At 30.3% G+C, this 16,169-nt stretch overlaps 1 protein-coding gene across 1 annotated transcript; it reads left to right on the plus strand.

Annotated features, from left to right (window-relative positions):
• Positions 1-12,091: 12,091 nt before the first annotated feature.
• Positions 12,092-12,917, plus strand: BDCG_17288 (uncharacterized protein; the record flags this gene model as incomplete). Its single annotated transcript, XM_045426429.1, has 3 exons — positions 12,092-12,429; positions 12,581-12,617; positions 12,852-12,917. Coding segments are annotated over 3 exons (440 nt in total), but the record flags the coding sequence as incomplete, so codon positions are not given.
• Between the last annotated feature and the right edge of the window lie 3,252 nt (positions 12,918-16,169).

Here is a 16,169-nt window from a genome sequence, read left to right on the forward strand (position 1 = left end):
TAGATCAGTATAATATATAGATCTTATATAATAAAGTGAAAAATGTTGAAGAAGAAAAGAAAGAGAAAGTGTGAGAATCAGTGATTAGAGTGAGTATTTATACATGTATGTAGTAATGTACACAGTGAAGCTTTGAGGCGGAAGAATAGAAATTCCGTAGGTTTTCAGCCGAGGATCAGCGACCGAGAATCAGAACAGTAGAAATCTGTGAAGTGTAACGGAATAGTCTATATAATTGATCGGGCGCAGCCCGCCACAAAATCAATCAGATATAGTCTGTTAAAACAGCTATGTACTATCTTTTAATAATTTGTTTTATTACAGTCTCTCTTTACTTTATCTTTTTCTTTCAATTCTTTTCTATCTATCTATTTAATGTGTCTATCTTTAAGACTATGTTCTCTTTTCTTTTGTCATGATATTGTCAAATGATTTCAAAGTATTAGAAGATGTTAAAATACTGTAATTTATAAACAGTTTTTGTATTCTGAGCTAGAATTTTCTGATTTTGTATATGTGAAATTAATGAATGTATAATAGTTAACTTTACAGATATAGGAAAAACTCTGAGAACTAAAAGTTCTCAGATAGATGTTATAGTCTCTAACTATATACATCTATAATTGAAGAATAATAATAATAATAATAATTGAATGTGTGATATCTGTGAAATCTGAAGAAGTGTAATTATATAAATATCTCATACATCTGAGATGTCAGAACTCTCAGATTTTTCACTGACATTCTCTTATAAGATCTTATTACAGAGTCAGAGTGACTGATAAGTAAGCTTTTATCTAAGAACTCAGTGTCTACTTTAACTGATTGTTTCTCTTTCTTATATATTGTTACATATTTGAATATCTTCTTAATGAATAATCATTCTTAATGAGAAGATAATGAATATTTTTCAAGTGTTAGAGATCTATACTGAATAGATTAGTATAATATTTATAGATTTTATATAATAAAGTGAAAAATGTTAGAGAAGAAAAGAAAGAGAAAGTGTGAGAATCAGTGATTGAAGTAGATATTTATATACATACACAGTGGTGTACGCGGTGAAACTTCAGAGCAGAAGAATAAACATTTTCATACACAGTGAAGCTTCAGAGCGGAAGAATAGAAATTCTGTAGATTTTCAGTTAAGAATCAGTAACTGAGAATCAGAGTGATAGAAATCTGTGAAGTGTAACAGAATAGTTTATATAATTGATCAGACGCAGCCTGCTACACTATCTTTTATAAGCTCTATTAATAATTCTCTTTTATTCAGTGAATAAATGAGAGATAGAAAGCAATGTTCTGTAAGTGACATGATTCTCTCAGTTAGACTGGCCGCTGGGATCATGAATTTCATGTTTAGTTTCATTTAATCTGGTCTCATACATTTCTTGGTGTGAATCCCGCTGGGACTGACTATCAAAAAAACATGTAAAGTAACTATATATCAGATCTTAAAATGAAACCATGACTTGAAAAAATTGAGAAAGTGGTCTCATTTGGTCTCATTTAGTTCAATTCTTGATATAAAGTTACTATTTTTAGACATTTTAAGGGTTTTTTTAGACTATTTTTAATTTTTTAAAAAGTAACACTTTTTGATAACGCTCAAATAAGATTTAAAGTCATTTAAAGTCATAAAAATAACTTAAATTGAGAAGTGAAAATCATGATCTTATTTGAAAAATGTGATAAGAGTAGACAGTAAGTCTCACTGAAATAGTATGAAACTACTATCTAATGTTAAAACTGTGTAATGAGATCAGTCAAATTGATGATGAGACTATCAAAAAATCTGATTCTAGTCTCAGACACGGTCACACGGTCAGTGTAACTGCATATATATTTAAAAATGAAGATATGAAAGTAGTGCAATCTCTGAGTTATATGAATGATATTGATCTAGTCTAGAGCTCAAAAACAATCTGAGAGAATTTGAAAGTGATTGAAAAAGCAGTAAAGAAAATCTTTATTAGAGCAGATATCAATTAAATTTAATTTAATATGAATAAAACTGAGTTAATTCATTTCTTTTCTAGATTCAATGAGAAAGAACTATATCTAACTCTTTTAAATAGAGAGATTAAACCTAGTTTAAATGTCAAATGATTAGAAGTATGATTAAACTTCAAGTTGAATTTTAAATATCACATTCAATAAAGAACTATCAAGGCAGAAAGACTATTGAATAACATAATCAGACTATTAAATACAGAGAGAGATCTATTCTTTCAGACTATGAGACAGTTATATATAGCCTGTATTATCTCAGTAGCTAATTATAAAGTTCAAGTTTGATGAAATAATTAAGAAAATTTCACTGAACTTTTTCAAAGTCTGTAAAACTGTCACGCTCCCGGCCGCGCCAAGGCCCCGTTGCGGTTCCACACGGCCCATCGCTTCCATGCGGGTGATTCCATCCTGTTCAAACCAGTTTCTAATCACTCAATGACATCATTCAGATATATCATAGAAAGATCCGATTGATGAATATGAGAATCTCACTTCTATACAAGATCAGCAGATTACTCTTTCTTGACAATGAGACATCACTGAGGTATTGTTTCAGCTATTCTCACTCATGAAATGAGAGGAGAGTATTCACTCATTGTCTATATAGAATAGCTAGATGCTGACTTCTCATCAAAGAAGTCAGTAATTCATCTTTTTCTTCTACTGAAATATATAGAAGAGTTACTGCATGTCTTATATAATCTTCTTAGTATACTAAGTATCATATCTGTGATATTCTCACAATAACCCTGTAGTCTATAAGCTTACTATTCAAGTAAGATAGTTAAGCTCACTTATACAGCTTCTCAAAACAACTATCTCTACATAATATCATTAACTAGTCATCACTTCAATTTCATCATATTACAATTTAAATCACTTAATCTGATTACACATTTGAATCAGTCAAGCTCTAACAGACTGATATAGTCTTATACACTCACACTGAGACTGATCTGATCTCACTCTCTGAAGAAAACACTACATTATTTTCTAGAGTGTATACATCTCTACTCTGACAGAAATCTGAGATTTCTGAATCTACTGTGCATTTTGATATAAGCTCTTCAACTGCTCTGCTATCACTGCAGTCTCTACACACCTACATCTATCATGAAGATAGAGAGATTAAGGTCAGATATTCTTCAAGATACAAGAGAAACATCTTGTCTGAATTTCACAGCTTTATTCATACTCTTGAACAGAAATTTCACCTTAATCTGAGCCAGTATAATACTCACAAGATATGAGTAATATACACTGTCAACCTTCTTGAAGACATCTCTGCAACTACTTGAGTCATCAAGAAAAGAAAGCTTGAGTGTATCAATACTGTTATAACTTAAGAAGAATTCAAGAACTTTCTACTGAATCAAATCAAAGATTACTGTAACTGCAGCTTCACAGCAGTGCAGCAGTTCAACTCATTATATTAATAAGATAATGAAAATTCTTTCAATTTCAATGTAAGATTCAAAGAATATTGAGAGAAATTAACTGATAATTTGAATCAATTAAAAACACAGCTTTATTTTATGAAGCTGACTCACAAGATGTGAATAATAATATCATAATATCAGAGTTCATTAATCAATCACACTGAGCTTGTCAACCTGGCTTCTCAGATCTAATTGAATAATCAATTCTTTAAGAAAAAGATTAACAAGATCTCTTCTAAGTAATTAATAATAGAATTTAAACAGTGCTATGACAGCTTCAGTGTGAAGAAAGTAAAGAAGAATTTCAAGTATTCTGATTCTTCACTCACTGTGAAGAAATATTAAAAAAGATTTAATAAAGATCTCTGTTTCAACTGTGAAGCTGATGATTACTATATCAGTGATTATAAGAAGCTGAAGAAGAGAAGAAACTGAGAAGATATCTTTTCAAAGTTAACTTCTCTTCTGACAAATGTATTCATGAAAGATAAAGAAGAGAAAGAAAAGAATTGACAATTCTCACATCTTCAAGTTCATGTTATAATTATAATACATACTCTGAATGAGAAGATATCAGTGAGATGCCTACTTAACTTTAAGATAGATACTAACTTCATATTCTATTTCTTTTCTTTGATAAAGAGTTGAAAGAAGATAGATTTATCAGATCATGTAAAATTTACAGATGAAATAAAATATCATCATTTTAACATAATTTAAGCAAAGTGTGTAATCACAGACTCAGAAAGAATCTTCAAGAAAAGCAGTCTGCTTCTTCACACAGTTAATATTATAGATGAGAACATCATTCTAGATCTTCTGTGATTGAGAGAAAACAATTCTCTCATTGACTGAGTCACTCAGATGTGATAATATCATCTCACTGATAAAGAGACAGTGATAGAGAAATCTGAAGAGTTTCATCAGAAGAATCTTAAGAAAAAGATTGAGTTAATATACTGTGTAGCAGGTGATTGAGACTTGAGAATAGATGAAGAAGTTATTACTCTCACTGCAAGATTAGTAGCAGTATCTGTTATTAAAGACAGATGTACCTGATATCTCTTTACAGATTTTAAGAATATCTTTTCAGAAAGAGAAGCAGTGAAGTTTCCTGATATCAAGATATGATATAAGATTCATCTTAAAGACAGTGTAACAGTGTTATATAAGCCTCTTTACAACTTATCTGTAAAGAAATTGAATGTTCTGTATAAATATCTTGAAGAAGTACAATCAAAGAACTGAATATATTTATTAAAAAGTCTGATAGAAGCATCTATACTCTTTATGTCTAAGAAGAATAATAGACTACATCTATACATAGACTACAGAGATCTCAATAAGATGATAATTAAGAATCACTATTTATTATCATTGATTGATGAGATGATCAATTAATTATCTGAAGTAAAGATGTTCTCAAAGATTGATATATAGAATATCTATTATAGAATCAGAGTTAATGAAGATAATATTTGAAAAACAGTTTTTCATATCAAGTACAGCAATTTTGAATATCTTGTTTTATCTTTTAATCTTTGTAATACTTCAGTCATCTTTCAGATCTATATAAATGAGACACTGCAGTGTCTTGTTAATATCTTCTGCATAGTATATCTAAACAACATTTTAATCTTCTCAAAATCAGAGAAAGAACATGATACTCATGTTTAAGAAGTGTTGAGTCACTTGAGACAGTATCAACTCTATACAAATACTAAAAAATGCTTGTTCTACATGCAGGAGATTGATTTCTTAGATTATATTATTAAGATGAATAGCATTTCAATGAACAGAAGCTGAGTCTTCATTATTGAGAACTGACTGACACTGCAGATGTACTGCAAGATGCAGGTATTTCTAGAATTTATAAATTTCTACAGATAATTCATCTATTCATATTCACAGATTACTGTCTCTCTTACAGATCTATTGAAGAGAAGTGTGAAAGACAGGAAAATGAGATCATTTACTCTCATTCAAGACACTGCACAGGCATTTGCAGAATTGAAACAAGCTTTCACAGATGTTACAATGCTGAATCACTTTAATTCTGACTTACTCAGTCAGTGTAAGACTGACATATTCAGAAATAAAGTCTGTGAAATCTTTTCACAGTTGATATCAGAGACCTTTCAATGTTGAAAGAATCAGAGAATAATCATCTCTGAAGAAACAGATAATGAATTGTCTGTAAGAGAAGACTTTTTCACAGAGTCTATAAGACACTGTGAATAGAGATCAGTGATCTTCTTCTTCAAGAAGTTATCACTCACACAGAGAAGATATGATACTTATAATCAGAAGATGTTAGTAATTGTTGAATTCTTTAAGATCTGATAACATTATCTTCAGAGTAGTAAGTACTCAGTGTAAGTTCTCACTGATTATACAAATCTGTGTTACTTCTTAATAACAAACAGCTTGACAGAACATCAAGTCAGATGAGCAGAGCTGCTTTCAGAGTATGATTTCTATATTCAATACTGTTCAGGTCAGCTTAATCTCATTAATACACTGTCTAGATAGTCTGATTATAATATTATTAATGTAAAGAAGAATTCTATAAAAGAATCTCTGTCATCACTGCAGAAGAAGCTGACTGCAGAGAATTAGAGTTCTCTAAAGCTCAGAAACAGTGCTGAAGAGACAGCTGTGCAACTTAGTATAGAAGATGAAAGAGAACCTGAGTTCTCACAGAGAACTGACACTGAAGATTATGAGCTTCTCATATCACATCTTACAATCATTGAATTAACAAAGAATAAAACAGTCTATAATCTTTCAATCTGACTACTTTTAAAATTCATTGATAAGTTACAGAAGAGAGACATCTCTACTGCAGCTCAAATTTAAAAGTTGAAGAAGAAAGAGTTCAGTTTAAACTTGAAAGAGACAGACTCTGAGCAGAACAGTGCTGCTAAGAAATCAAGTCACTGATAACTAGAAGAAGGTGAACTTCTACTGCTGAATGATTCAGTCTTTATTTCTCATAGCAGAGTGATGTGTCAGAAGTTATTGAGAATTTATTATAATAATTCTCATATGAGACACTTCAGATTAGAGAAGACTGAGAAGCTTCTAAAATATAAATATACTTGAGACAAGCTTCAGACAGATATTAAAGAGTATATTAAGACTTATAATATCTGTCAAAGAATAAAGATTCTGCAGTATAAGTAATACAGCAAGTTGATATCACTGCCTGTTTCAAAGAGCTCATGACAGAATCTATTGATGAATTTCATAATTAATCTATTAAAGTCAACAAGAGTCAAAGAATATAACTCAATTTTAATCATTGTTGACTGCTTTACAAAGATAATCAGATATATCTCTACTTATAAAAAGATTAAAGTCTCTGAATTGACTGACCTGTTTTTAGATATTATCATTCATGATCACAGTGCTTCAAAATCATTAATAACAGATTGAGAATTCCTCTTCATTAGCAAATACTGATCAGCTTTTTACTATCATCTTATAATAAGACATCTTCTCAGTACTGCATTTCATTTACAGACTGATAATCAAACTGAACATCAGAATCAGATACTAAAATAGCATCTTCAAGCATTCTATTTATATTATCAGAATGATTGACTCAAACATCTTCTAATTATTAAATTCATATATAATAATATAAAGAATGTAATCTTAAAGATATCTTCTTTCTATACTTATTATAAATATAATTCTTCATTATTCAGTGATGTCACAGACAATGTTTCAAAGAGAGAGATAAACAGTCAGAATATTGAACAGATATAGAGAACAGAGTATCTCTCAGTATCAGAAGTAAAAGTGAGATTGAAACTTTTAAACAAAATTCATGAGAAGACAGTAAAAAGTATTCATTACACTTAGAAGCAGTAGATAAAATACTATAATTAAAAACATCTTTCAATGAAGTTCTTAATAGAGAATCAAGTGCTACTTTCAGCAAAGAATATCAAGATAATAAGACTGTATAAGAAGCTCAGTGAGTGATGACTAGAATCTTTCTTAGTAACAAGAGTAATAAGTAAGCAGACATATAAGTTAAAATTACTCATAGAATTGAAATCAATTCATTCTATTTTTCACATTTTCTATTTGAAGCTCTATAAGCAATATCTCAGAGTGAAGCTGTCTTGACTGAATAATATCAAGATTGAGAGTGATATTAAATATCTTATGAAGAAAATATTGAACAAGTGAATATATTACAGCAAGCTTCAATATCTTATTAAATAAGAAGATTATTCATTATCAGAGAATTCATGAGAACTGCTTGAGCATTTGAAAAATACTGAGAAAGAGATTGTAAGCTATGAGACAGCTAGTAGAGACTGCTTTGTTATATACTAGAGACATTAAGCAAGAAATACTGCTTAAGACTTCTTATTTTTTCTCAAAGAGTTTTTTTAGAGATAATCTCACAGTGATGAGTCAGCATCTTATAGACTCTATAGCAGTCTTCTTCTATCTTCTCTCAAAGAGTTTTTTAGAAGTTTAATGAGACTATACAAGTGTAAAATTCCTGAAGTAGTTAGAGAAAAGAGATATTGAGAATCAATAAAAAGATTAATATTATTAATTCACAGACTGCTGCTATTCTAATAGAATCACAGCCTGCTGAAAAAGTAAAAAGAGAGATCAGAGTCTACTCATTAATAACTATATCTCTATTAAACTCATTCTTCACTGTTGAAGTCTTCAGTACTGATATCTTTGTCTGTTGAGAAGTTAGTACTGTGATACTACAGAAGAGTATAAGAAATACATAAAAATATCAATTTATCAACTTATAAAGCATCTCAGTCATCTGCTTTAATTGAAGTGAGATTCTCTTTAATCAGTGATTGATCTCTGCAGTGCTTTTAACAGCAGTACTGACTGATCTCTTCTTAAGATCAGTTATTCTGAGATGTTTTTTCATCTCAGAGACTCATACTTTCATCTTCTTTTACAGATAAGTAAGAAAGATCTTCTCAGTCTTGATAAAATTTATCAATGCTTGAAGCTCTGAGATTCTCACTCTGTACTGCTTGAGTATCTAGACTTCTTATCAGAGCTGACACAATGTCTTTCTGTGAGATAATACTTACAGAGAGACAGAAGTTATTGTTACAGATATAACAGAAACAATAGAAGTGAGAGAAGAGATAAGTGTATAAAATTCCTCTCTTTTTCAGCTGCTTGATATAGTGTAGATAAGTAACAGTATCAGTCAGAGACTGCACTGAAGCCTTCTCACAGAGAGAAGATAAAGAAACTGTGAGATTCTGCAGACTCAACTTAACAGTATTCTGAGCAGGGCTCAGACATGCTGTAGAAGAAGGACTATGAATTAAGCTTCTCAGAGTCACTGTTTTCAGAATCAAGCTCTCTTCAGATTTCTCTTTAAATGATCACACAGAGTCATACATCACTGTATTGACTGAGAAGAGAGACAGTGTTGCAACAGTGATAAGAGAAGTAGAGAACAGACTGAACACAGACAAATCAATCAGTAGAAGAGATAACATCTCACTGCAAGGCACAGTGACTATCATCACAGCTGTAAAAGAAGTAGAAGAAGAAGAAGATGTAACAATGAAAGCAGTGCTTCTGTGACTCATTGACATCATTATCTTCACCTTCAATCTGACTTTCTTGATAATCATGAAGGCCGCTGCTGCATCACAAAGACATTTACTCACTAGAAAATATCAGAATAAGCTCTCTACTATTCTTCAAGAATGATACTCTCATGCACTCACTATTGCAGATAAGAGAAAGAGAGAGAAAAATGTATCACAGAAGAGAGAGATCTTTTCAAAAAAATCCTGTTATTACTGTTAGCTTTGTCTCTAAAACATATCACTTTTACAGAGAATTTCATATATAGAACAGAATATATTAAAAGATCTGCAAGTCACTTGTTAATTATATTTTTCACATTTCAAATTAATATATAAGAAACTCACTTATCACATGTTTAATTTAAATGAAGATGAAAAAAGAAAGATCTACACAGTCAGTAGAACAACTCATCTATCTCTTTATACAGTATATACACTGTTAATCAGTTGACAACTGTTGCTATATAACAAAGATAATTTCTAATTCAGTAATCTTAAGAGTATCAAGACTATGTTCTTAAAGAGAAGAGTATTGTCACACTCTCAGTCATATCAAGACCTCATTGTGGTTTCACACAGCTTATCACTTTTATATGAATGATTTCATTCTGTCTGAACTAGTTTTCAATCACCTGATAATATCATTTAAATATATTATAGAAAGATCTAATTGATGAATATAAGAATTCTACTTCTATACAAGATCAGCAGATTACTCTTTCTTGACAATGAGATGTCACTGAGATATCACTTCAGCTACTCTCACTCATGAAATGAGAGAAGAGTATTCACTCATTGTCTATATAGAATAGCTAGATGCTGGCTTCTTATCAAAGAAGTCAGCAATTCATCTTTTTCTTCTACTGAAATATACACAAGAGTTACTGCATGTCTTATACAATCTTCTTAGTATACTAAGTATCATATCTGTGATATTCTCACAATAACTCTGTAGTCTACAAGCTCGCTATTCAAGCAAGATAGTCAAGCTCACTTATACAGCTTCTCAAAACAACTACCTCTACATAACGCCGCTGACTAGCCACCGCTTCGGTTCCACCACGTTACAAAAACAGAGCTTTGAGAAGAATTCTAAAAGTATTTAAATCATCTTCTATTAAAGCAATGAAGATTGAAGCTTCAATTTCATCTTCTACTATTTGATTTGAAAAGGCCTGTATAAACTATGCTCTGAGTGTTATAAAGATGAGCTTAAATTATATAATCAGAGAAAGAGTCTCTTTATCATTTTCATTAATTAACTCTGAAAAGGAACTGAATTAGAATAGATTTCTTGATTGAAATGAAAATAATTCTTCAAAGAAAATGTCTTCTCAACTATATAGACTATACTCACTGATTAAAGATTAATTTTCTTCTTTAAATATTGAAAAAGTTGATCATGAGAAGATATCTCTCTGAAGAGAAAAGCTTAATTCTCTTATAGACTTATAAATAAGTGAACTATCTAAAGAGAAAGAATATGAACAGCATTTGAAGAGAATTTCTACAATTAATATAGAAGACTCTATTCTGATTTGTTCAGATAGCTCAAAAAATGAGAATTTGAATAGATTAGATACAGACATTGCTTATACTGAAGATAAGATTAATTTTATCTCAGATTTCTGAAATCTAGACAGTGAATCTGAAGTCTTTGATACTGAACTATTTATAATAGTAAAAGCTTTCAAACTTATTGAAATAAAATCTTATAAAAGAGAAAATAGTTTAATAGAGATATAAATATTCTCTGACAGTTAAGCTGTCTTAAAAAGACTTAGAAATAGTCAGATTTATAATGATTAAATGAATCTTGAACTGATTTTAAACTCTGTTTTAAAAATTCAAAAAAGAAGAATATTAAAGCTGATAATTCATCTACACTAAGTTCCTACTTATATAAATATTCATGATAATGAATTGACTGATTCAGCTGTAAAGAAGAGTTCAGAATTAAGCAGATCTATTTAAAAAATTATATTCTGATCTTTTATAAAGACAAAGATAAAAGAATCTTATTTAGATAAGTAAAATGAAAGCTAACAGAAATAAAAGAAGAGTATACATTATTCAAGATTTGAAATAAAACTCGAGTGAAAATCTTATTCAATTAAATATAAAAAGAAAATATTCTCATCTATAATACAGCTGAAACTAGAACATGACTACTTCAAATCTTATATACAAAGATTTGATAATAGATTTGATTCAATAGAATACTTATTCTATAATATAAATGAGAATTCTGAGTATATTATAATACACTGTGTATTATATTATGATTCAAAGCTTGCTTAAGCCAGCGTACGATTACAGGCGTACGCCGGCTTCTTATATTGTAATATCGTACACTAAATTAATTAGTGGCCGCTATGGCCCTTCTTTACACTCATATGCTAGTAGTTCGGAAGCGGCTGCATTATTATCTGACAGTTATATGTTCTTCTGAACCACATTCTCCCTCATCAGATTCAGTCATGCTCACATAATCATGTCATACACTCTAGCTTCATACGGATTAGCTCATCACTTAGTATATTATAATTATGTGATCTATTTCTGATTCAGCTAGCATTCTGTATACTCTCTTATAAAGAAACTTTCACTACATTACATCACTCATTCACTAACTTTTCTCATTCTTCAATTATCTTCTTCATTATCATCATTATTGAATACTATTATCATTTCAGATTTCTACTTCTTCTTCTATTTAACTCTTTCTATCTGTTCATCTATCACATTGTATGTATTTCTGGCAATAGCTCTTCATTCTCATAATAAGTGTTATCATAGTGCTCATATCAGGCAGTTCATTAGCAGTAAGTGTAATGCATTGTGAAACATGATCAGAACTTGTTTATCTTCTAACAATTATCAGAATATACTATTATAAATGACACATCTTCTTCATCTTCTTATACACTCTTGATTATTTTTTCTTCTCAGTGAGTTTCTGATCATCTTTTCTGACATAATTTTGCATAAATGCAGATGCTGATATATTTGTTTTTATTTATATAGAATCTTCATACATTGACAGATCTGTGTTCACTGATGCTGATAATAGTGAATTCAATGTTGAATCATTGATTGAGAACTTGAAGAACATAATAATGAAGAAATTATCTGTATTATATGTGACTGAGTCTTCTATATCTCTCTCTACTCTCTCTGTTTCTTTCTCTGCTGCTCTCTCTCAATCTTCTACATCTGTCTCTGTGTCTGATTTCCCCTCTCCCGCTATCTCTGTTCCCGTGACTCTTACTTCTGCTACTTCTGATTTTATCATCTCTGCTTTTATTATCAGCTCTCTCTATTTCAAGAAGATATTGTATAGACTTAATAAATCACATCTCTCAGTATATACACTCTCATTCTTCTTATCAACTCTTAGAACAATTTATTGTATAAAGACTATATATAATACAACTATCTGAAGCTTGATCACAGACACTGATTATTATGTTTATTTTAAATATTTATAATGAGATAATTATTCATTCATATCAGAGAATTATCTCTCTTCTTAACAGTATTGAAATTATAAGTCTTTTTCTTTTTCATCTTTTCTTTCTGACACTGATTTTTCTGTTCTTAGAAGAAATTATTATGAGTTTTACTGTGTACAAAGTTATAACATTCACAGATATCAAGAAGCTTTTTATAACTATAAAGTTCAATATTACAGAGATATTTACTCTGATGAATTTCTTTGAAATGATAGATTTATATTAATCTATTCTCTGACATCTGTCATCTGACTTCATAATACAGATGAAAGATATCTGTGTTTTCAGAAATAGAAACACAGATGTCATACTCTTTTACACTTACAGATATGAGACTTGTATACTCTGTCTGAAATATTATTATAAGAATAAGCTATTTATATACTGTATTCTACTTTCTGTATTTCTCTGTATCTCTCTCTCTCTTTCTGAGAAGTCTTGTGCATGTTGTAATTATGCATATAACTCTAAGAGCAGTGAGTGTTTATTCAGTAACTATTCTTATCTCTGATTTTATGATTTTTATATACTAATAATGATTCTTAGTTACTGCGGCATCAGAGATCATTCTAATTAAAGATGATAATATCACTGAGACTACTCTCTTTCACTCTTAAGCTTCTTTCATCACTTTCTCTTTCTTCTCTATGAGAAAGATTGTGCATACACTGAGTTATAAGCATTTGACTCTGAGTGACTTCTACTATTATTTATTCAGTTCTGTATCTTCTTCTTCTTCTGTTTCTTTTATCTCTACTCTCTCTATCTTGACTTCTAATTCTGCAGATTCTGCACTCTTCTTCAATTTCTCTACATGTACACATGCGCATTTCTATATTAACATTTCAGTCAATCTTGTGACAAATGACATTAATGTCATACACAGAGTGATAGAGAAATCAGAGATATGTATAATATTATTACAAGAGTAGCTTACAGCTCTTAAATCTCTTACAGATCTCAAGTTTTAAGATTTTCTTTATTTTTAACATTTTTTCAGATGGCATGATGTTGAAAATAGATTAAATATGTGACATATGAAAATGAATGAGATGTGTATGATAACATTTGTCTTTTACAGCTGACTCTTATAATTGATGATTAATTTATTATCTCTTTTCTTTTCTTACACTTTTTCTTTATCTGCTAGTCACTACTCTTACACAATCTCTATATAATACAGTGTTTAATGACTAGATTCAGCAGCTTTCATCTTTTATAATTCTGTCTCACACATTATACTGTCTCTCTTTGCCTACTCAGATCACTACAGTAAACAGTTCATTGAAACTAACCTCATCTGATCTCTGAGTATTCTCAGAGATCAAGATGACTTAATCTCATGTATCTGTGAATATTTCAGATAGTTCATTCTCTGTGATCTCTGTGATTGAACTGATATAAACAGTTGAATTCAACTCTGAATTTCTTTTTCTTCTATGATCTAATTCATATACAAGTCTGCTACTTTGAGACTGCTCTTTACTATGTTGCATCTGCTGTCTGTGACACATTATTGTATAATCAGCTACAGTCTTATCACTTATTGAAGTGTGATATTCATCTGATTTCTTCATTGCTTCTCATTCTTTTCTTGTAATTATGAAAAGATTGAAATAAGTGAGATCATCTAATTCATAAGTGTCTATGATTTCTCTTACTTTGTAAGACTTTTCAATTATAAGTCTCTTCTTTTTCAATGCTGATAATAGTGCTGTAGATAATTATAATTCACTCAGATCTTACATCTTTACTTTCATAAGTTATGAATCATTTATTAAGTTATATAAGATCTGTCTCTCTGATTCTTTCAATGTGTACATTCTCAGAGAATGTGATTTAAGTATTTTATATAACTCAAATCATCTAGATTGAAACTTCTCAGAACTCTCATTGTGTATGAGAACTCATATTCTCATCTTGAGACTTGATTTCTTAACTAGTGAGTCTTATATTCTTTTCAATTGAATTGCTCAGTTCAGAAGAAACTTATTAGCTTTTACATGTGTGTGACTGATCTCTTTCAATCTTGATTTCACATCTGTGACTGCTACATCTGCAACTATTGTATCTGCAACTGCTGTTTTCTCTCTCATCTTTTCTGAAGCATTCTTCAGAATGCGCGGATGCAATTCATACAACAGATAGAATGATAAATGCTTGAAGACTGCATATTACTAAATTTGCATGACTAATAGCATCTGACTGAGATATTCATTTCATAATCTTGTAGGCTTGCTCACTAGATATTTCATCAGCATGTTATTCAAGATTTTATTCAAGTGTTTCATCTTTCTGTTCATCTGCAGATGATATAATATTGTTCTACACTATCTTATCTGTAATTAGCTTATGAAATGCCTCACTGCTTCTCTCATGAGATTTGCACTGTTATCAGTTAGAATCTCACACAGTATTTCATAGTTAATATAGATCTTATTATATAGAAACTTTGTTATCATCTTCTCTATCATCTCTGAAACTACTTTCATAACTGATCAGTCAGTAGTGTAATCAATAGCAGTGATTATTTATCAATTTTCATTTAGTATTTACAGTAATATGTCTATGAGATTCATCTTTCATTATTTAAATAATTGTATTATACACTTCATCTTATATTATACTTTCTCATATTCTAACTCTTTCTTAGATTCTTTCACAATCTGGCAATTCAAGCACTTGTAAGTATATGTCTGAATGTTCTTAGTCATACTTGATCAGTATACTCTTGATTTGAGTACACTCATAAGTTCAGAGCTTTCTAAGTGACTGAATTTCTTGTATATGTGAGTTATTAAGTTGTGTCTAGATAAAGATTCTAGATAGAGAGCTTCTATATATTCTAGATTGCAGTAAAGCACAATGTTGTTTTTTAATTTTCTTAGCTTGAAGTTCAGAAGTATCTCTTCTACTACTTTCATAAGATACTTATTATCTGACATTTTATCATTCTTCAAGTGAGAGATTATGATGTTCACTCATTCTGATTTCTTACATTCTGTTAGTGTGTTTAATATAAATGTTTCTTGTATCTGATTTACAGAACTCTCATTCATGAAATCAGATCTGTAACTGATTGTATTAGATATCACAGTATCTGATCTCTTTCAGTATTTAATATAAAGATTATATACTTAGAACTCTGAGATTTAATATACTAAGTATTTGAAAGATTTTATTATTAATTGTATTATTATTATTATTATTATTCTTTCATTATACTCATATGCAAGCGGAGCTTATGATGAGTCCTTGCGTGATGTTAAATACAGGCCAAGTGTTGGTTATACAGGAGGAAATACAGGTGTTAAGACCACGCCAAGATAACAAGAACATAGGAAATACAAAGGAGTGACAATTAGATACATGCGATAATAACTTCTCAGCCCAGGAACATAGAGCGATTTTATTGGAGCGATTTGTACACCTCTGTATTTATTAGGAACCTGAGGTGCTTGAGTTCAGGATTTAATGTATCCCTTGCGGGTTACGAACCCACACACCTTGGTTTCCCATGCCAAGGCGCTACCAGGTGGCCGCATTAACCATTCGGCCACCGGGGCTATTATTAATTGTAGATAGATAAG

The sequence above is a fragment of the Blastomyces dermatitidis genome (assembly GCF_000003525.1).
Source record: "Blastomyces dermatitidis ER-3 genomic scaffold supercont1.6, whole genome shotgun sequence".
NCBI classification, from domain to species: Eukaryota; Fungi; Ascomycota; class Eurotiomycetes; order Onygenales; family Ajellomycetaceae; genus Blastomyces; species Blastomyces dermatitidis.